We start from the raw sequence: 21,169 nt of genomic DNA on the forward strand, positions 1-21,169 counted from the left end.
GTTTGTTCTAGATGTCCCGAGTTCAAATCTCAGAACTCCCCTTTCAATTTTTTTTTTTTTATTTCCTCCTAATGGGCATTTTTTGGTATTTACATATATGTCCAAGACTTGCCCTTTATGATTTTGCCGGAGACGTGTCTTTGCTTGTTAACGCCCAATGAGGATTCACCACGTAATAGATGTCCACGTGTCATCTGATAATAAGATCCAGCCATCAGCAAATTTCATCGGTGGTTTTGGTCGTGGAGTCGCCGACTGTACAGTATATGGAAATATTCCCAGCACCTCTCTCTCTCTCTACTACTCTTTACGGCTGATCGTTCGAATTTGATCGGAGACTTCGTCAGTCTTCTTTGATCTGTCGCGAATTTGTTAAAACCTCCCCATTTTCCAGAGCCAATCTTCACCACCATGGCCGCACCGTTCTTTTCAACTCCATTTCAGCCTTATGTCTACCAGGTTTACTATTTCAATCATGTCACTATGATTTGATTGTCCATTACAATAAGTAGGACTTAGAGAATTCTAATTTTTTGATTTGTTGTTATTTTATACTTGGATTCGTTTTGCTTATGATCTGAGATTTATAGACATTTGATATTATCAATCATGTTTGATGCATCATTGCAGAGTCAACAAGATACAGTTACACCTTTCCAGATTTTGGGTGGTGAATCCCAAGTTGTTCAGGTTGATTGCTTAGCGTGATCTTCACATTTTGTCTGGCTATTCTATTTATTTATATCCTTCTAAACTTGTCCAACCTATATATTGGTCGTCTGTTGTGTTGGCAGATTATGTTAAAGTCAGAGGAGAAAGTGATTGCTAAGCCTGGTATACATACTTTGTTCCCCCCCCTGAATAAAAAAGTTCACTTTTGTCTATTCAATTTTGTAAGAGACTGTTTTCACCTTAAAAATTTGATTTTGGTTGCTTGTTGTAAGCTTCCATGTGCTACATGTCTGGTTCCATCGAGATGGAAAACACTTACACTCCTGAACAAGAAGTTGGAGTTCTTCAGTGGCTTTTGGGCAAGAGTGTCACCAGCGTGCTTCTTCGTAATACCGGCCAAAACGACGGCTTTGTTGGTATTGCTGCACCTTATTTGGCTAGGATTCTCCCGGTTTGTGCTTTTTTAGCTTTTCTTTTTCTATATCATCACCTCAATCATATAATGTAGTAGATTTTAATTGTTGATTGTTCTTTTGTTTCTCCTGTAGATCGATTTGGCAGTGTTTGGAGGTGACATCTTATGCCAGGTACGTAGAGTCTTTCTTCCTGAAATGTGGACTCTTTAACTCTCAGTTTCTTTCCTCATTCAGATCAAGCTCCTATAGATTTGTGTGACCCCTTGTATGTCTTCTTGCTCTCTGTAGCCAGATGCATTCCTTTGTTCCGTACATGATGTGAAGGTTGTCAACTCCGTTGACCAGAGGGCAAGAAACGTTGTTGCCGCTGGTGCAGAGGTTAGACGACGGACAATACTACTTTGCATTGGTTTCTAATGCCAGTATCTACACTGTAGATAAAACCTTTACCAATCCCACAAATTCTTATTTGGCTTCTACTCACAAAATTGTTGTTGCAGGGATTTCTAAGACAACGCCTATCTGGACAAGGTCTTGCTTTTATCCTTGCTGGTGGCTCAGGTGAGAGGTTTTATCCCAATGAAATGCTGTTACTGTTCAGGGCCAAAAATAAATAAAGAAAACTGATACTACCATCCCCTTCCTAAACATATATGTTAGTTGTACAAAAAGTTCTGGAGGTAGGAGAAGTTCTTACCATTGACGTGTCTTGCATCGCTGCTCTCACTCCCTCGATCGACGTCCAAATCAAATACAATGCTCCTTTGAGACGAGCAGTATTCGGGGTACATATTTACACTCTTCCATCACACATATATATATATATATATATATATTGCTTAAATTGTGAAGAAGTTTTGAGGATTTTTGAATTGTTCATAATCTGTTGCAATCTTTCAACATCCAAAAGGGTGATAACGTAGTAATGGCGACTCTAACGGGGCCAGGCATTGTCTTCATCCAAAGCTTACCGTTTCATCGGCTCTCGCAGCGTATCGCAAGGTAAACTAACCAACAACAATCCAAAATCTTTCCTTTGTGTAACAAAATATGTTTACATATATAAGTTTTGAATGGTTTTTGTGACAGATCGGTGACATCGCCAAACATGAGAGAAAATCCAAAATTGTTGATACAGATAGCAATATTTGCGTTCCTGGCATACGCTGTGATTCTATCTTCGTTGATCTTAACTGAAGTTTGAAAGCATAGAGAGAGAAGAAGAGATAGAGGCCCTGATTGGTAATGACTCTTATTTGTGGCTGTAGAGACTTTGACTGTAAAAATTTGGTTGTATAAAATTTGGCTGCAGAGACTTTGGCTGTAGATACTTTAACTGTTAAAATTCGATCTTTAAAAAAGAAAACTTTAAAAGTTGTGGCTATAATTTTATTAATAACAAAATTGTAAGAAAATACAAAGGTGATGATAAAAATAAGAAATTTGTGAAGAGAAATGGATGTCAAAATAAAAGAAAAAAAATGCTGATAATTAATGTATAAAAAAAATTTTGTGCAAAAATATATATAAATTTATAAAGAGTTTTTAATTATGATGGAGGAAGAAAAAAAAAGATTTTAAAATTTGTTGGTTTTAAAGCGTCATTTTGAAGCTTTAAAAAAGGAAGAGAAATAAGGAAGGAAAAAATTAAAGTTGGTAAATAAAATGCTTTTAAGACTTTTAAATGCTTTTAAAGCCTTAAAAGCCTTCACCAATCAGGGCCAGAGGTGCTTATTTTTTCTCAGACCAAAAAAAAGTAACGATGTAACTGTTCAAATTAGCTCTTTGGAAAAGGAATATGATACAACAACACACCCAGCTCTAGAAAACCATTTTCTTTTCGTTTACTAGTGGTGGTGGGTTCAGTCATGTGTTTTTTTGATATATTTGCTTTTAAAACGTAAATAACAAATAGGAATTAAAAACAAATTTGGGTTTCTTTCTATTTCTACTTGCAACAAGATGCATACCAAGCTCTGATTCATTTCAAGACCAAAGAGATCACAATAACAAACAATTCCAAGGAAAGGAAATTAAAACTTTGAAACAGAGAGATTCAACATTGCACAAACCTCTGCACCAGTCACTAGCACCAAGAACTCTGAAGGTCTTTGAAGATAAAGAAGCCACATGGGGATCCCAAAGTAAAGCTTGCTTATTGACTCGCTTGCCTGCTGCACGAATCTTCTTTTCCCCCTTTTCAACATTGCACAAACCTCTGCAGGATAAAGAATGTTTCCTTTAAATTTTGAAAGATGCATTGGTCTCTTTCTATTTGCTAGGTGGAAGCAAATACCAGATCAAGGGCTGTGCTGGGCAAGGTTGTTTTGCTAAAGTGTTCAAAGCATCATATCTTGACAGCAATCCTGATGAAGTAAGTAGTTGTTCTTTAGGTAAACCCTTCAAGTTTTTTTTCGAATACGGTATGATGCAAAATGGGGCACAATTGTCACATAGCTCACATCACACAAATTGGATACATGATTGCAGCATGTGTTTCACACCGTACTAGTTGCTCCCATACTATGTTAGAGATAAGTTTTGGATTTAGCTTGGGGAGTGCACTTGTATTCACAGTACAATATACTTGTCTGACTGTCACATAATACGGTGTAAATGTGATTTTTTTTCTTTTTCTTTTAAAAAGTCGTGTCCGTCTACACTTGTTAATAATAATTTGGTTAAAAACAATGAAAATTATTCACACAATAATATGGTGTAAATGTGATTTGTTTAAAACTCGTCCACTTGTTAATAATAGTAGGGAGATTAATAACTGAAAATAAACTTGGTTAAAGACACTGAAAATTATTCACATAATAATACGGTGTAAATGTGATTTGTTTAAAAATCATCAACTTGTTAATAATAATAGAGGGGAAAAATGTCATAAAAAGCCTGAACTTTCCAAAAGTGGTGAAAAAAGCCTCAACTTTATATATGTTGAAATAAAGCTCTAATTTTGATTGACTTTCTAGTTTAATCCTAAACTTTCTTTGACTTTGCCAAATAAGGTACGTCATAAAATCATCTAACAGAATAAGTTAACGGCATTAAAGATGTTTAGAGATTCTGTTAAAATATGAAACTATCGTTTTGTATTTTTAAAAATTTTCAAAGATGGGATTCGAACAGCTTACCTCTAGAGAGAAACATACGTCTTTAAACCAAATGAGCTAAACCAATTTATTGAAGTTACCACACAAACACATATACTTATCCGTATGTTGCCTAGAGTCTTCTTCTTCAAATTCATGGTCGTATACTCGTATTCACCGAGCTGACTCAAATCCCAGATCTCAATATTCATATTCGATATCTTCTGCCATTTTTTTTGCTTCTCTCGAGGTCGGAGATGGAGAAATCAAAAGTAAATCTTTGACTACGCAAAAGTACTTTGATCAACCTAATTTTATATCCAAAGCGAATTAGGGTTTCAACTGAAATAAAGATTGAAACTTTTAACAAAGAAGAGTACGAGGAAAAAAAGTGAATCGATTATGCAAAAAGATTGAAATCATCGAAACAATATTGACTGCTCCTTTCACCTTGTCAATAGAGACCGGTGACTTCCCAATGGTGGAGAAGAAGACTCAAGCGACACACAATAGAAATAATTATATGCGTTTGTAAAACAATGTCAACTAAACACTTCAGCTCAGCTGGTTGTTCTGTCTTTCAAGTCATTACCAGGTAAGCAGTTCGATTCTCTTCATTGTTATCTTTTCTAAAAACACAAACGACGTCGTTTTGTGATTTAACAGAATCTCTTTATCGAAAATCTAATGCCGTTTACTTATTCTGTTAGATGATTTAACAACGTGCTCTATTTGGCAAAGTCAATGAAAATTTAGGATTAAACTTGAAAGTCAATCAAAATTAGAGCTTTATTTTAACATATACAAAGTTGAGGCTTTTTTTCACCACTTTTGCAAAGTTCAGGTTTTTTATGACATTTTTCCCAATAATAGAGAGATTATTAAACTGAAAATAAACTTGGTTAAAGACACTTAAAATTATTCACATAATAATACAGTGTAAATGTGATTTGTTTAAAAATCGTCGACTTGTTAATAATAATAGAGAAATTAATTGAAAATAAAATTAATTAAAAACATAACACAAAATTAATGCCTACCAAAAAACAAAAATAATTGACAATAAAATCAATTAAATTACAAAACTTACACTCAAAATTCAAAATTACTCCAAAAATAAAAAATCAGCACAAACTTTCATTATTCTTCTTAGCATCATCGAGGCAGAGATGTCTGGTGTGTGGAAAAAGTTTATCATCCATTATATCATATTGATGATGATTCGATTCTCTCTTGGATTTTTCTGGTTGTTTCAGCAGTTGTTGTTTTGTTTTTTTATTTGATCATTCGTTAGTTGTATTCTGACATGTTAGCTGTATACATAAGTTTTATGTATTATAAACATTAAAAATATAAAAAGACATGAATTTTTTATTTTGGGACAATAAATTAGCAAAAACAAGATTAATTTGCTTCCACAAAAAAAAGTTGGTGATTAAAATGCAAAGTTAATAAAATTTCTAGATTTTTCAATCATTAATAAAAGTTGGAGATTTTTTATTATTTAAAAAAATCTTCACTGAAATAAAATTTATTACTCAGCAAAAAAATGGCTAGGATTTAGGTATCATAAACGGAAAAAATGAGGAAAAACATGAATTTTCAAATTTGGGACAATAAATTATCAACTTAAAAGCAAGACTAATTTGCTTCTGTCAACAAAAGTTGGTAATTAAAATGCAAGGTTAATTAGATTTCCAGATTTTTCAATCATTTAAAAAAAATGGAGATTTTTTCAACCATTTCTAAAAGTTCGAGATTCTTTTTTAAGAAAAAACTTATTGCTCATACAATAATGACTAGGATTGAGGAATTGATAGCTAACATAGGGCGTTTGGTCTAGTGGTATGATTCTCGCTTAGGGTGCGAGAGGTCCCGAGTTCAATTCTCGGAACGCCCCTTTCCATATTTTTTAAAAATTCCTAATGGGCTATATTTCACTAAGGCCCAGTAAGAAGCGAGGGAAAAGTGGAGTCTGAATTGATGATTTGTGTTGTTCTTTCTTTCCTTGGTAAACAAAAGAAATAAACAAAAAATGAGGTTTCCCTTTTTTTTTTGTGTCCTAACAAAAAATGAGGTATAATTATATCAAAACAGAACAAAATAAGTGGATTTATAATACATCTGATCCTTTGATTCGTCGTCATTGATATCGTTAGATTAAGATAACAAAATAAATCAAGAACAATTGCAAAATCGAATTCCATTACAAAAATATATTTTTAAAAAAAGCATTTGATGATTAAAAAAGAGCTCTCTGTCAAAAAAAGAATTCGATTACAGCAAAATAACAAGATTCTCATTTTTTTTTTGTTTTCCGATTATACAAAAAAAAAAACAAAGAAAAAAAGGTTTGAAAAATCAAGCTCGAGATCTCTCTCGGTCTCCCTTGCCACGCTTGGAGTATCGATGTTTATCTTCACTGACATCAGCAACCACCACCGGTGGTGATCGCTCGTACCTTGACGGCTTCCTCTTGAAATGTCTGTCTTCGTCGCTCGATTCATAATCCGCTACTTCTATTTCCTTCCGACTGCTGCTGTGTCGGTGAACCGATGTTCCCACGGCGACGGCTGCAGGCGGCGAAGACGATGATACTTTCCTCCTTTTACCGGAAGATGTTTCTTCCTCCGGAAAGCTTATACGAGCGAACACGCTTGACTTGTGACTATTATCAATCATCTCTGCTTTAGCCGCTGCTGCTGCAGCTGGTGGCTCCGATGAACGAGGTTCCGATCTCTTGCGGTGGTGATGCTGGCTGCGTTCCGAATCACCACGGTGGTGACGGTGGTCCCGGCTTCTCTCTTCATCGCGACGGTCGCGAGTGCGGTCCTGTTCACGGTCTAGGTCTTGGTGACGAGAAGACCTTTCACGGTCGCGTTGCCGATCCCGTTCTTCGGGATAACGATCGGATTTTCTCTTGGAATCGCGCGACGGAGATAAGTTTTTGCGCGGTGGAGGGTGCTCTGGGGATTGTCTCTCCGGTCTTCTCCGACGGTCGTAGTCGTGAGTCGGTGGCGGAGGTGCTTGTCTCTGTAAAAATATTCATTAAAACCCCAAATAATATTAAAATATAAGATTCGGGCCTTAAAAAGTTAGGTAATTGGGCTCTATAGCCCAATGACCAGCCTTGCGAACCTACTAGGCCTACTTTAAAAGATTCTTTCAATTTTTTTGCCATCTGCCATTCTAATTGTTTTTTATTTTTAAGTTCAGATTGCAAAATTCTCCTATGGATTCTCTGACAAACCCAAATTTTAATATAATTCAGAAAATTATATTTGTGAAAGAAATTAACATATCATTATTTACTGAAAATACTTCCCTAGTATTTTTTTTTAAGTGTTTTTTTTTTTTAATTAGAGGTCATTTTCTGATCGTAAAAATAAAAGCCAATTAGTAAAATAAAGAGGGCAAAGCACTAGTAAACACAGATAAGAAGAGAAGAGGGAGAGAGAAAGATAAAGATGAGACCACAAAAGGAGACATACAGATTTATTAGGGTTGATGGATGATGCAGAGGCTGAAGTCCCATTGTTCATCATCATTCTGCTATTCTCTCCTTCCCTAAACATCTTCCCACTGTTTCACAAACATACATACACAACTCACGTTTAGCTTTTAGCATTATCCTTGCGTCTTAATTAATGTCTAGTAAAATAGAGTTAGTATTTTTTTACCCTTCAGTTCGTCTCTCGTTTTCACGTTTTCTCAGCATCTCAGCTTTTCGGGCTTCCGCTTCATCTCTGCCCATCATGGCACGTTGGAGATTCATGCGGTTTCCCATTTCCGCTAGGTCCCTGCACATGCACACAAAGTTCCCTCATGAGACTATTATTGAGAAAGCTTTATTGCTCTTCTTTGATAGAGCATTCAGTGTGTGTTGGTTTACCTGTGAGGTGGTGGTATATTAGGGAACCCAAATCCTTGTGCAATGAACGGATCTGGATGCATCATATTCATACCCCCACCAAATCCCATGTCCATTGGGTTTAATCCGTAACCCATAAATGGAGGCATTGCGCCTGGAAAAGGGCCTCCAAACCCATTGAAGCCGGGGTGAAAGCCATTGAACCCAGGTTGAACACCGTTAAAGCCTGGTTGTACACCGTTGAAGCCAGGTTGCATGCCATTGAAGTACTGTGGACCTGGTCCCATTGGCATCATATAGTCAGGGCCTGCTAAATCTGGCACAGGATTCCATTGCATATCTGCAACAAATCACAAAAAATAAATCATCTTTTAGGCCTCCCTTTCAATTCACATAGACTTTTGAAAATGACAATGAATGACAATCAGCATAGGAAAGAAAGCTTTTACCATTCCCAGGCACTCTGGCTTTCTTTTTCTTCTTTTTTCCTGTACAAAGACAAAAAGAACGTATTACATTGATGAACAGCAACTAGAGTGTGGACTATCAGACTTATCATTCGCAAAGTCCAGCGAACCTAATATTAGGACATCTTTCTTTTACCTGGCTCTCCAGCAGCAACTTGCTGCTGCACTTCTTCCTTGGGAGCTTGGGTATTCAACTTTGAAACTGTTGCTTCTTTCACAATCACGGACCCTTGAGTGCTTTCACATGCATCAACTGGCTTTTCCACATTAACTTCTGCAGATGCCCGAGGGGCACTTGTGATCTCTGCAACTTCCATTGGCGGCTTTATGGTTGAAGCATCGTTATTGTTACTAAGTACTGGTTTCTTCTCACCTTTAGATGCAACGGATGTAGTAGGAGATAGAGCCTTGGGAGGTGGACAGCGTGCAGACTCCAAATCTATATTATGTCCATGATGATTCAGTAGTGAGGACTAATCAAACAAAGTACAAAAACACATGAATGTAAGATAAATGACAGACCTGGGATATGGCCAACGCTGCCGGCGTTCTCAGTGCTATCATTTCCAGCTTCCAAAATACGGTTTATGGTATCCCTGAGGGTCTTGTTTGGTAGAAGATCGTCAGCAAGTACATCAGTGGCTCCACAAACACACCTTGACTTTGAAATAATGTGATCTCTGATACCTGAATTGCATATAAATAGAAGTGAAAAAGATGCATATGCAGAACAGACTGGCAACGGTCAACAAAAGGCTTTTGTGGAATAGCAGAATGCACTAGAAGAACTTACACTTGTCACAGAAGCTCTGGAAACAACATTTGCTTGTAAGCGCAGCATCTCTCATCACTTCTTTGCATAATGGGCATTTTAGCTCAGGCGGAAATTCTCCTACAGAGCGTGTTGTTGATGGCAATCCCTCCATTTCCTTCTCAAAAGCATCCCTGAATATTGTTGTAGGCACAGTAAGCATTAGAAATATAATCAATATGTGCGAAGAAGTACCCAATAACAATATTCCCAAACTGATTCAACACAACGTACTCATTTGGTTTAAGAACTGCAACTGCGCCACTTGGCAAGGAATAAGAACCATCTGGGGTCGCCATCAACATGGACTTGGGGATACCAGTAGGTGGTTTAACTCTCTTGACATCATAGTTAGGGTCACCATTTGTGGGGCAATGCTGAATAAAATGTCCTGAGGCCGTAAACAAAATGCTCTTAACACTTTTTATCTATGATATTTTAATACGTAAAAGCGAGAGAAATATAATGATTCTCAAAGCTGACATACCAGGGACATTGCAACGATGGCACACATATCCTGGAGGTGGCGTTTTCCTTTCCATTCCTATTGAAGCCAACAAAACCAAACTTAGTATCTTACAACTAGATGCACAAATAAATAAAAACATTTATAAAATCTTTTGACACAAGTTAATGAAGACGTTCCAGAAATTCAATCAAAATCAAAGAAGAAAAGAAAGTATAAATTACCAAAACCACGTCCATTCATTCTTCCAGTCATACCCCTTCCGTAACCTCTCCCAGCACCAAAAGTATCTGGACCTTGTCTGTTACATTCAATAAAATTAAAACGGCTGTTAAACCTTCTTACAAATTAAACAGTTTTAACTCCACCATTTCTGGAAGATTGCTTACCGTTGCCAGTCAAGTGCTGGAGTATCAATCAGCGCCTGAATTTTGCTTTCTTCATCTACTTTCTCGTCTGCTGGTGCAAGATCAGGACATGGATTAATATGCTGAGCATCTTGGGCATCAGGAATGGAATATAAATCAGTCCCAAACTCGTCCCACTCATCTTCAGGCTAAGAGGTGAACAAAGATGAAAATTAGTACTTTTGTAGTTAGAAAATTAGGTGCAGTCAATGCCATCATAAGCTGAGAAATGATCATTATAATCAACTTACATATTTAGCTGCAGATGAATCGGCAACAGGTATATTGGTGGTTTCAGCCTGAACGTTTTCCACCTTATTCTCGATTCTAGGCCTGCAAAGTAAAGATATTTGCATCATTTTGCATGAGGATCTCAATGTTTCTTAATAACTAACTTATGTTTAGCTTAAGATGGAGCAGTAAAATGCAATGTTTTTATATATTTTGGCGAGTTAAGATAAACAGCTAATTAAGTAGACCAAGAATATAGAAACTAAAGATCTGAGAAAGTACTCTTGTGTAGTAATAACAGTGATGCGAGGGCGTCCAGGAACACGACGAATAAGGACCGATGTATTCTTTGGGATTAACATTGCTTCATCCAGATACTCTGAAAATTCAAAACAGAGAACATGTAAAGGCCACATGGTACAAACAATGTTGGCGAGACACAGGATACAAAAGCTTCCCAAGAAATTCTAGAATTCAGATTCCAACAAACTCTTTCGTAACAATAGTTCACAAAAGTAACCAACTAAGAAAAATCGAACCTAGTCTATATAATCATCGTAAATTCAAAGTTAGAACAGAGAATGTAATCAAATTGATTGTGTCATTGCTGCCAACTACGGCCAAAAGCAACCAAAAGAAATCACTTGATTTGGTAACAAACCATATAAGAATCTGACAATAAACAACACCAAGTTCACGCAGCAAACTAACAGCTGACATATAGATGAGGAAGAGACAATTATTGAGGTAGCAAACTAACTATCAAAGAGAGAGAGACACAGACACAAATGTGACGTAGGAAAACAAACCTTCGTTAGTTTGGGCATTGGAGACGACAATATCAAGGTCTTTACCAGTGCCCAAATGCTTAGTTTCGAAAATTTTGTCTTTGAGAATACCGACTGATATAAAAGGACCATCCATGGCAACGGTATCATAATCCCTTGCACTCTTAAACTTGTAATAAATTGCCATTGAGAAAAATTTGTATCTGATGATATAAACCAAAAATACATATATGTGTATTACTTATCTTTATAAAGATGATAAATTTTGAATTGACACGAACACAAACACAAAAAAGCTACTAACTTTGAAAACCCTAATCAAGGCCTTTGTATAAAAAAAAAAAAAAACGAGGCCAGAGATTTTGATTTCCAAAATCATAAAACTAAATACAAACGAAAAAAGAACCTAGAAAAATTTAATTTTTTTTACTTCGCCTGATTCGACTCCACAGAAGAAACGTCTCCAAGCGGTGCAGCAAGACCAAATCCAAAATCAACAAATCCTGCTTACAGATTCAGAAACGAGAAGGTCCGTGTTTTTGAATCAATCATCAAATCAAATCGAGTAGAGTAGATCGCAGAAAAAGGGGGAAAAATCTCTGGTAGCGCCGTAGATGTCTTCCAAAGCTCCTCTCCTAAGGTCTTCACAGCTACAAAACAAGAAACCGTCGCAAAGAATCGGATGGCCGTGGCTTCACTTCGTAAGATCCGGTAGCTAGCTCCAAGCTCCTTCGAGAGAACTTTGATGAAGAATGAATCAAGGGTGAGATTTGAAAAAGGAAGATCTACAGGATAGAAATCGAGGAGCTGAGCGTCTTCACGAGAAAGCAGATCGATCTCCAAATCTAGGGTTTCGATACAGAAGAGCTCTCTCTCTCTCTCTTTCTCTCGTATCTTGTTTTTTTTTTTTTTTCTACTATAAAAAATCCCATAAGGCAGAGAATTTCCTTAAATAAAATAATTAAATCTTATCTTATGAGGAGAGATCCCCCATTGATAGTGAGAAATATAAACCGAACCACTGTTTTGTAATTTACCTATTTTCCATTATTGACATATTTTCCAACCAATTTTAAATAATTTTATTATTTCATACCTAAAATTTGACACAATCAATTGATATAACAGCATAAACACTTGAAATGTTTAGCAAAATCAATGAAAACATTAAAAAAATAGTTGATTTTAGAAATTGTGTTTTCTATTTGTTTGGCTATAGTGTCATGATTTTAGCAAATATTATATTATTTTTAATAATCTCTATTATATTATTTATGCAATGTTCCAAACAATTAACCCTACTCCTATTTGGTATATTACACAAAATGCCATTATATTTAACTACAAAATATAATTCCAAAATCTTATTATTAAAATCCCACACAAATAGCAAATGAAACATATGCTATTATGATAAAAACATATGTATTTATAAAAGGTACATAAGTAGATAGAAATGTATAGTCTATCATATATATTTATTTTATATTATACACAAAAAATAATTAGTACTATATAATTTGATTCAAAAAACACTATATTATATAATATGCCAAATGATTATAGTACATAATAACATAATTAAAATAATTTTATAAAAAGAAAACCAAAAAAGTTATTTTCCCGCACTACAGCACGGTCATTCATATATAAATAACAAAATATACAAATAACAATCATTTTCATTAAAAATAAAGCTAAGTTGAACTTTGACATATAATACCACAAAATATTAACGGATATTTACGGGTCGAGTAACAAATGGGTAATGAGACGGGTAACGACATGGGTATCAAAAATTAAATTAATACGTACTCACAAATAATATAATTATAATATCCTTCACTCGACCATAAAGTTGCAGGTACCCTTTTCGGGAAGGATACAAGCCGAATAACAGGTTGAATATGGGTAACAGTATTAGTTTCGAGACCTACCTATTAGTAGTTTAATATGTCTCAAAACTCACTATATAGTACTATATTTATATAACATGTAAATAAATGATACAACATAATCATAATCTTAACAAATAAAAACAAATAACAAAATAAAAAAAGTTCTCACGCTACCAGCGCGGATCATTGTCTAGTTTTATTATATTAATTTACAAAGCCATTGCCTATTTGAGCCCTTGATTTTGTTTATTAAGGGCCCATTTTGATATTTTTGATTAGAGTTATAAAAAAAAAAATCTTTTCCTCTCTCTTCTCACCTTGATATTTTTTAGAGAGAGGGAGATGATTTCCGATCGTTCTTCCGCAGTCTGGAATTCTCTGGCAAAGCCATCCGGTTAGGTGTAACCGGCTTCAGCCCGACATCCACTGGCTTCTTATGCAGTGGTTGATCAGTTCCTTGCCCGGAATCTTCTGGCTCCTCTAGCAGAGATGTCCGGTTTCGCCGTCCGGTTAGTTGTAACCGGCTTCAGCCCGACATCCACTGGCTTCTTATGCAGTGGTTGGTCGGTTCCTTGCCCGGAATCTTCTGGCTCCTTTAGCAGAGATGTCCGGTTTCGCCGTCAGGCAAATCGACTTCCACATGCGGTTTGGCCGACTTTATATTTACTTTTGCTTTGAATCGGTTTTAGGCCGATTTCTATAGTTTCTAGTTTTTTTCCAATAAATGCCTCAAATCTGGTTTGGTGATTGGTGTTGTGTGATTAAATCTATTACTCTCCGACTAGATCTTTTCAAGATCTCGAGTTATAGAAATCGTTTAGAGATGGCGTCCTTGGTTGAAGGAACGAAGAATTTTCCGACGCTTATTTGGATTTCCTTTTGCTGTTAAATTCTCTCAGAGAATTCTTTTCATGGAGCTTCGATGAATTAGTTTCGGTGGTTACCATTTTAGGCACGACGTTTATTAAATCTCTAACCTTAGAAATAAAACCTCAAATTCTCTCTATAATACCAAAATCTCTTATGCAATCTCTCTGTTCCAATGAGTTCAAGTTCAAGCTTTGACACATCTGGTTGCGTCGGTGAGTGTGGTGTACCATCGATAGTGTAGAGAGAATCTAGGGTTTTCTTTTTAGGGTTATGAATTTGTGAAATTAGAATCGATTTGGGGATTTAGTTTCTTCAATTTGGTAAAAGATGTTGTTTTGTCGTTAAAAATGTGGTCATATATGCAAAACGGTAGCATATAACGTATAATTTACTCTGTTTTTTAGATCTTTAACGGAAGATAAACGTTGTGACTAAAACGGTGAGATCAACAAAACTTTGATATTTTATGGTCAAGTCAACGAAAAATTTGTGATTAAAATGGCATCTTAAAAGTTGGTGACTAAAACGTCTCAAATTTGAAAGTTAGAAATCTATATATACATTTTCAGAAACATTTATGAAAAAATTCCTCAAGTTCTAACTTATTTACAACCCTGCCATTGCCATTTATTATTAAATATATAAATATTATTCCTTTGTATTCTTCCTATATTCTCTCCACTTGATTACGAATTTCCTTTTCAATTTTTTAAGATTCAATTCTTCTGCAAACAAATAAAACAGCATTAAGTTATTTTTGGAAATAGAAACTAAAATATCTAAACGATTTACACTAAATTGATTTTGCAGCTTTCCTTTCAAATTTTGTTTCTTACATTTTTCTACAATCAAAGAAAATAGCATTTACTAATACACCGTAAGAGAAGCAATAATATCTTATAAAACCATAATTCTACAGTAGCATATTCCATAAACTCCTAACAAAAATCTACTCACAAGCCTATTTTTAAGCACTCACATAACACCCTATTCTCTCATTGACACTATATATAGTTCTCTTTCACCACAGCTCATAACAACACCAAAACCAAAAGCGGATTTTATTACTATCGAGTGGTGTGTTTCTTATACAATCTGTACTCATTTTATAACTATATCATATTCGAGATCCAAAAGTATTGTCATGGTCATGTCACAACAATGTAAGCATCTAGACTAAAAGTTTGACTTATTCGTATCTCTAATTAAACTAATATAATTTGTTTCTTGATTTCATTTACAGGCTCCAAAGCGAAAGACTATCAAGAAGATGACACAAGGCTAAAGAATCTTCTTTCTAATGGCTATTATGTTTCTTATAAAAGATGTTTTTGGTTAACTCTCATTCTCAGTTCTAATGTTTATTTGTAATACAAGGATAGATGAAATAAATGTTTATTGATTTTGCATATTCCACATGTAGTTGATTACCTTTAACTTTTCATGTTAAAAGTATGATACAATGAAGTGCAGTTTTATCAACCTGCGATTATTTACAAAGCAAACAAAATATTATTAGCTTTATACTAATGTATAAGATGAGCCAACATACTGTTTTGATTTCGAAAGTGGTTATGGATCTCACACAATTTTCTAGGAGAGAAAAAATCAAATTAAGAACTATTCATGGTCTTGAATCTAATAGACACAAACACCAGGTTTAAATAGAAAACCCAAAACCATAAAGTGAAAGGAGATTCAAAGTTGTTTACCTTTGTATCGGCTCCCACGATTAATCTACAAAATTTGGATGGATCGAATCGGTGTAAGAAATTGTTGATTTGGATCTAGACAGACTTTCCTTTCTAATTTTTTTTTTTACACACGGCGGATGTTTCAAAGGGAACCCACTTTCCCTTTCTTATTCATGTATTCAAATTTTTTTAATAATAATTATTTTCATGTCTTTTTTTTTACGCAAAGTTTATTTCCATATGTCTATATATCTCTCTTTCATGTTAAAAATGTACATATCAAATATTTTGCAGTTTCTAATTGAGTTTTGAATTATGGTTTATAGTTCTTATTTTTTATGTAGATTTTAGTTCTTGCGAAATAATCTTGAATGTATACCACATGATAAAAATATTACTAGAATACACATGTAGCACGAGTAAAATTTTAAAAACACTAAAAAAAACTTCTATAATTTAAATATTAAAATTAAAAATCTGTGAATTATAGAATTAAAGCCTTCCAAGATAAATGAATAAATTAATTATTAACTAATTTAATAAATTATAGAATTAGCATATCCGAATATGAGTTTAGAATTTATTCACTTGCATATTCTATCTAGAGTTATATGTGCACTACATAGTGTTATACAAAGTAACATTATCTATTTAAAAAACAAACTAATACAGTGTACCACGTGTCAAAACCTAGATAAAAAAAACATACTACAACAACTAATTTTAATTGATCAAATTTCAAATGAAAATAATTAATTTGTATATACATCAAACCAGTAAAGTTAGTTTTACTTCCCACATATCTCTATACTATTCTATATAAAAAATACATTAATCCGATGCACCGTATGTCAAAACCTAGATAACATTGTAACATTATATTAAAAAACAAAGAACTTAATCATTTAATTAAAAATCATAAAAATTAGTTATGAAAAGAAAAATTTCTTTCATGGTAAACTATGAGATGAATTCAATAACTATTTATAACTATATAAAGTAAAAATTAATAAACAACCACAAAATAATAAACAAATATAACATAATTTTTAAATTTAAATTTTTAAAAATATAGTCCCACATTGTACCGCGCGTTAAAATCTAGTTTTTAAGACATTTTCCAAAAAAAAGTACAGATCTCAGTTATTGTAAAAGAAAAAAAAATACAGATCTCAGTTAAGAAAAAACAATATTAAATACGTATACACACATGTTTGGACGACAAAAAAAAAATTAACAAAATGGATGAGTGGAGCGATCCTCTGGGGAATCGGGACCGTAGTTTGGTCTCTCTCTCTTTCTCTCGTTGAGGCTTGAAGCGAAGAGAAGAAGAGAGACCAATGATACGACGAATCTCCTTGAGAGCTTCTGGGTTCGCTAAGAGTTCGTTTCTCAAATCGTCTCGATTCCACGGCGAGTCCCTCGATTCCTCCGTCTCCCCTGTTCTCATTCCTGGCGTTCATGTCTTCCATTGTCAGGTACACAACAACTCACTCCTTCATAAATCATGCTCTGTTGATTCGAGAATCGTAAATCAATTTCAATTAATACTCCTTTTTTTGTTTGGTTTGTTTGTTATGTTGAATGGTAGGATGCTGTTGGGATTGTAGCAAAGCTATCAGATTGTATTGCAGCTAAAGGCGGCAACATTCTTGGCTACGATGTTTTTGTTCCTGAAAACAAGAACGTCTTCTACTCCCGCAGGTTTTTTTATTAGTAACTTTCTCAAAGCTTTAGACTTTAAGCTCTCTTGATAATGAATGAATCTAGGAGTTGAATGTTTTGGTGTTTAGTTGTTTTGAAAAAAAAAAAACAAAAATGGTTTCTTTTGACAGCGAGTTTATCTTTGATCCGGTTAAGTGGCCGAGAAACCAAGTCGATGAAGATTTTCAAACCATTGCACAAACATATGGTGCCTTGAACTCTGTTGTCCGTGTGCCTTCTATAGATCCCAAGTATAAGATAGCTCTTCTACTCTCAAAACAGGTATTCAAATCTTCGCAACTTCCCTTTTTCCTTCTACTCTTTGTATGTCCTGCTGAATAGTATGTGATTCTATATACAGGATCATTGTCTTGTCGAAATGTTGCATAAATGGCAGGACGGGAAACTCCCCGTGGATATTACCTGTGTGATAAGGTGTGCTTATACAAGTTCCTGTTTTCATCTGACTGACTCAGTATGTCTAGTAGTGTCTCGGGTGCTTATGCTGCTTGAATATTTTTTTTTTTGTGTTTGTAGCAATCATGAAAGAGCTTCAAACACTCACATTATGCGGTTTCTTGAGAGGCATGGCATCCCTTATCATTATGTATCGACAACAAAAGAGAATAAAAGAGAAGATGAGATTTTCGAATTGGTTAAAGATACTGATTTCCTTGTTCTTGCTAGATACATGCAGGTAAATCAGACTTTTTGGTCCTTGCCTTATCTCTATTCTTTTAATTCTTTGATCAAATGTTTAGTAGCAATCATGTTACCAAGCAGTCATCGTCAGCCTTTAGATGAATATTACTGCATACAGCGTAGTTGCTCTGTCTATTTCTAACCAAGAATAGCTTCACTAAGAAAAAGAGAATTCATACCTTTTTGGCAGATTCTGTCGGGTAACTTTCTGAAAGGTTATGGAAAGGATGTAATCAACATCCACCATGGTCTCTTACCATCATTTAAAGGCGGAAATCCTGCGAAACAGGTCACTGAGTTTTGTCTTGGCTCTACCTTCTCGTAGAGTCGTAGTGGGTTGTTTTGTTGTCTTTTTGGCACTTATATTCTAGATTCTGTTTGCAGGCATTTGATGCAGGAGTCAAATTAATTGGAGCAACGAGTCACTTTGTTACCGAGGAACTTGATTCAGGGCCTATCATTGAACAAATGGTAACTCATCTGCCAACTAGTTGATTGGTAGTATTTTCAGAAGGTTGTCATTATAAATGTACTCAGCAGCTTTCTCAGTTAATCTGTCTGAATTTGGCTTATTTCAGGTTGAGAGTGTTTCCCACCGAGATAACCTAAGGAGCTTTGTCCAGAAGTCTGAGGACCTAGAGAAAAAGTGCCTCACAAAAGCTATAAAATCATACTGCGAACTAAGGGTATTACCTTATGGCACAAACAAGACTGTTGTATTCTAGTTACGATACCAATGACTATGATTCTCATCTGATTTTTTTGTATGCACGATTCAAGAGAATATTATACGAATCTTCTGTAAGATTGATGATTCATTCGCAGCAGAAAAAAACTTGGGAATAGTAAAGTATTTACAGGATTATCTACCGCATGCGATCACTGACACTGAGTGATTCCAGGGAGCATTTGGCAGCCTCGAGGCATGTTACTTTCTGGAGACTAGTCTGAATCCCACCAACCCATCTCTGCTTCTCAATCTTACTCTTGCACTTGAACTCCAAAAGACCCTGTCCTGTTTTCAAACCAAAATAGATTTCTTCGGAATTTTCCCTCTCTTTTCTGTAAGGCCATGCAGATATCTCGTCGCAGACTCCATAAACTACGCCTTCAAAAGCAACAACAAGCTTCAGACTTCCGTGTTTCAGGTAATTTCCTTAACTCTTGTAAGAATAGAAAATGCTTACATTTGATCTTCTTAGAGAATGCCCCTCCAACGTGTTTGCTTTTGAGTTTGATCATGACCTGAGAAATTCATAGAGGTTTAAGTTAACTAGTATAGAGAAGCAAATACATTTTTCTCTTACAGATTAAATCCAGTCTGCTGAATTACCTGAGACTTCTTGTTGATATAGACACAGACTCGCTTTATTCGCTGCAATCCTGCTGTTAGAGTTCAGTATTGTTAGCATTTTAACTAGTGGAACCAGTCATGAATCAGGCAGAATTTAAGAAGAATAGGATTTTACCATTTCGTGCACATTGCACCAGTTCGCCCTCTAGAGGAAGATTTGGTTCCTCCAATCTAAACTGACAATTTACGGGCCAGTGAGACTCTGAGAAGCTCCTCTCGCAAGGTGTGATAGTTGCATTACTCTTTGCTTCCTTCGGATGCCTCACCTTTAAAGCCGCTTCTCCTCTCAATGCTGATTCAGTTTTCCACAAATTCAGATCAAATTTCATCTTACTAACCCAATCAAAGCCTCAAACACCAAATTTTGAATAAAGGCCTTACCAGTTGCAGCCGCGGCTGTGAGAGTCATGAGATCTCCAGGGCTGTGGATATCGATGGAAGACCTAACTGTGGAAGCTATACATTTGTGATCAGCACCTGCTTGCTCAGCCATTTCAATGCAGTACGAAGCCAGTAGCTCTGTTGCCGAGGCTAGAGACAGTGCCATCGTTGAGCTTGACTCTTTGCTGCAGCTTTCCTCAGAGGTTACAGACGCTAATCCAGCTGCCAGAGCAGCAATGGACACAGCTGAGTGAACACGGGCTTTCTCTACCCGCATTTTATCTTTTTTCTTTGGAATCCTACTCATGTTGCTTTGGTTGGTGTGTTGTTTGTGGTGAAACCACTTTGATAATCTCCCTGATCTGCGTGCCCCAGCTGAGTTCATGATCTTCTCTCCCTGCAAATACCAAGGAAGCATCAAAATCAGAATTCAATAACTAGTGAAAATGTCCTACACAAGTGATAGTGTCTGACTGAAAAGTCCCAGGAATAGTCAGAATAGCTAGAGAGAGTTATAAGCATCAGCAGGAAAGGGATCATACCATGAGTGGATCTGCAGCAACATCATGGGAGAAGACTCTAAGACTGTTCTGGGAAACAGAAAACAGATCTCGCCGTTGTCTCTGCTTCTGCGCTAGAGCTTTGGAGATTTCAGAAGCAGATAGACTCCATGATCTGGACAGGAACGTCATTGGCTCCCTTGGTGTCTTAGGCTGATGTATCTGGGAGAAAATCTCTTCACTTCTCACATTTCCCCCCTCCAACTCTTCCTCCAGATTCTCTGATCCGAACAACGATGAAGAACTATCATTCCAGTCTGAATAAAACCCACCTTCCATTTTCTTCTACTCAGATTTGTAGAAACCCCAAGATGACGATAGAACTTTTCTAGATGAAGAAGGTTAATATGTTGGTTGACTCAAGGTTGTGAAAGAGAGAAGATCACCAATAAACAAAAACGACCTCTCTTTTTTTTCTTTAATAACTTGGAATTGTTCAAATCCAATCGAAAATATACTAACGAAGTCTCCACGTTCTGATATAAGTAAGGCAAAAGTTTGGGAGAAACAGAGGGAACACAAATCAATGTGATTGTCCTTTGTGCAGAGTCCATATATTCAGGAAATGTCTCATCAAATGGACACAAAATGTAGACTAGAGAAATCATGGAACTCGTAATATGAATAATTAAGGATATTGTGGGGACATTTGCATCGGTTTAAGAGCCATAAGCTGATCTTTTGTCTTGTCTTTTTGAGTTTAAGAAGATTTGACTGGACAACTTTAACAGAGTTCGTGACTCCGCCGACCAGTTTCTGTTATCATTGTCATCACACAA

The 21,169-nt window shown here is 35.6% G+C and overlaps 4 protein-coding genes, 2 long non-coding RNA genes and 1 other non-coding gene across 10 annotated transcripts; 4 read left to right on the forward strand and 3 right to left on the reverse strand.

The window, feature by feature from the left end:
- The first annotated feature begins 13 nt into the window (after window positions 1–13).
- Window positions 14–2,462, forward strand: LOC104772026 (uncharacterized). The gene is made up of 10 exons (XM_010496669.3): window positions 14–459; window positions 631–690; window positions 795–834; window positions 945–1,123; window positions 1,221–1,259; window positions 1,377–1,466; window positions 1,589–1,649; window positions 1,749–1,873; window positions 1,999–2,090; window positions 2,178–2,462. The coding sequence occupies exons 1-10, from the start codon at window positions 412–414 to the stop codon at window positions 2,290–2,292; spliced, it is 849 nt and encodes a 282-aa protein (XP_010494971.1). The 5' UTR covers window positions 14–411; the 3' UTR covers window positions 2,293–2,462.
- Window positions 2,463–3,053: 591 nt separating this feature from the next.
- Window positions 3,054–3,512, reverse strand: LOC147919908 (uncharacterized). The gene is made up of 2 exons (XR_015593502.1): window positions 3,385–3,512; window positions 3,054–3,306 (listed from the first exon to the last, which is right to left on the reverse strand). It is a non-coding gene; the product is annotated as an uncharacterized LOC147919908 (long non-coding RNA).
- A 2,502-nt stretch (window positions 3,513–6,014) lies between these two features.
- Window positions 6,015–6,086, forward strand: TRNAP-AGG (transfer RNA proline (anticodon AGG)). The gene has a single exon. It is a non-coding gene; the product is annotated as a tRNA-Pro (tRNA).
- Window positions 6,087–6,405: 319 nt separating this feature from the next.
- On the reverse strand, window positions 6,406–15,898 carry LOC104772027 (E3 ubiquitin ligase PQT3-like). 3 transcript variants are annotated; one of them, XM_087504507.1, is made up of 17 exons: window positions 15,708–15,837; window positions 15,427–15,478; window positions 11,249–11,430; window positions 10,722–10,818; window positions 10,460–10,541; window positions 10,191–10,357; window positions 10,026–10,102; window positions 9,823–9,879; window positions 9,570–9,726; window positions 9,318–9,469; window positions 9,047–9,211; window positions 8,661–8,963; window positions 8,507–8,545; window positions 8,079–8,397; window positions 7,867–7,986; window positions 7,678–7,768; window positions 6,406–7,219 (listed from the first exon to the last, which is right to left on the reverse strand). In XM_087504507.1, the coding sequence occupies exons 3-17, from the start codon at window positions 11,412–11,414 to the stop codon at window positions 6,548–6,550; spliced, it is 2,664 nt and encodes an 887-aa protein (XP_087360633.1). In that variant the 5' UTR covers window positions 11,415–11,430; window positions 15,427–15,478; window positions 15,708–15,837; the 3' UTR covers window positions 6,406–6,547. The 3 variants fall into 3 exon arrangements, with proteins under 3 accessions (XP_087360633.1, XP_087360634.1, XP_010494972.2); XM_087504508.1 differs by lacking the exon at window positions 11,249–11,430 and having other exon boundaries at window positions 15,708–15,898; XM_010496670.3 differs by lacking the exons at window positions 15,427–15,478; window positions 15,708–15,837 and adding an exon at window positions 11,658–12,225.
- LOC147919909 (uncharacterized) lies at window positions 15,034–15,406 on the forward strand. The gene is made up of 2 exons (XR_015592582.1): window positions 15,034–15,158; window positions 15,239–15,406. It is a non-coding gene; the product is annotated as an uncharacterized LOC147919909 (long non-coding RNA).
- A 997-nt stretch (window positions 15,899–16,895) lies between the features above and the next one.
- On the forward strand, window positions 16,896–20,898 carry LOC104772032 (formyltetrahydrofolate deformylase 1, mitochondrial). The gene is made up of 9 exons (XM_010496675.3): window positions 16,896–17,167; window positions 17,281–17,393; window positions 17,525–17,675; window positions 17,755–17,828; window positions 17,931–18,090; window positions 18,286–18,384; window positions 18,480–18,566; window positions 18,674–19,243; window positions 19,451–20,898. The coding sequence occupies exons 1-8, from the start codon at window positions 17,030–17,032 to the stop codon at window positions 18,818–18,820; spliced, it is 969 nt and encodes a 322-aa protein (XP_010494977.1). The 5' UTR covers window positions 16,896–17,029; the 3' UTR covers window positions 18,821–19,243; window positions 19,451–20,898.
- LOC104772031 (VAN3-binding protein-like) lies at window positions 18,882–20,669 on the reverse strand. Of its 2 annotated transcripts, none has more exons than XM_010496674.3 (6): window positions 20,373–20,669; window positions 19,831–20,227; window positions 19,565–19,741; window positions 19,429–19,478; window positions 19,283–19,340; window positions 18,882–19,203 (listed from the first exon to the last, which is right to left on the reverse strand). In XM_010496674.3, the coding sequence occupies exons 1-6, from the start codon at window positions 20,667–20,669 to the stop codon at window positions 18,962–18,964; spliced, it is 1,221 nt and encodes a 406-aa protein (XP_010494976.1). In that variant the 3' UTR covers window positions 18,882–18,961. The 2 variants fall into 2 exon arrangements, with proteins under 2 accessions (XP_010494976.1, XP_010494975.1); XM_010496673.3 differs by having other exon boundaries at window positions 19,429–19,481.
- Window positions 20,899–21,169: the final 271 nt, after the last annotated feature.

This window comes from Camelina sativa, chromosome 20 (genome assembly GCF_030686135.1).
Source record: "Camelina sativa cultivar CO46 ecotype springtype chromosome 20, ASM3068613v1".
NCBI lineage: Eukaryota > Viridiplantae > Streptophyta > Magnoliopsida > Brassicales > Brassicaceae > Camelina > Camelina sativa.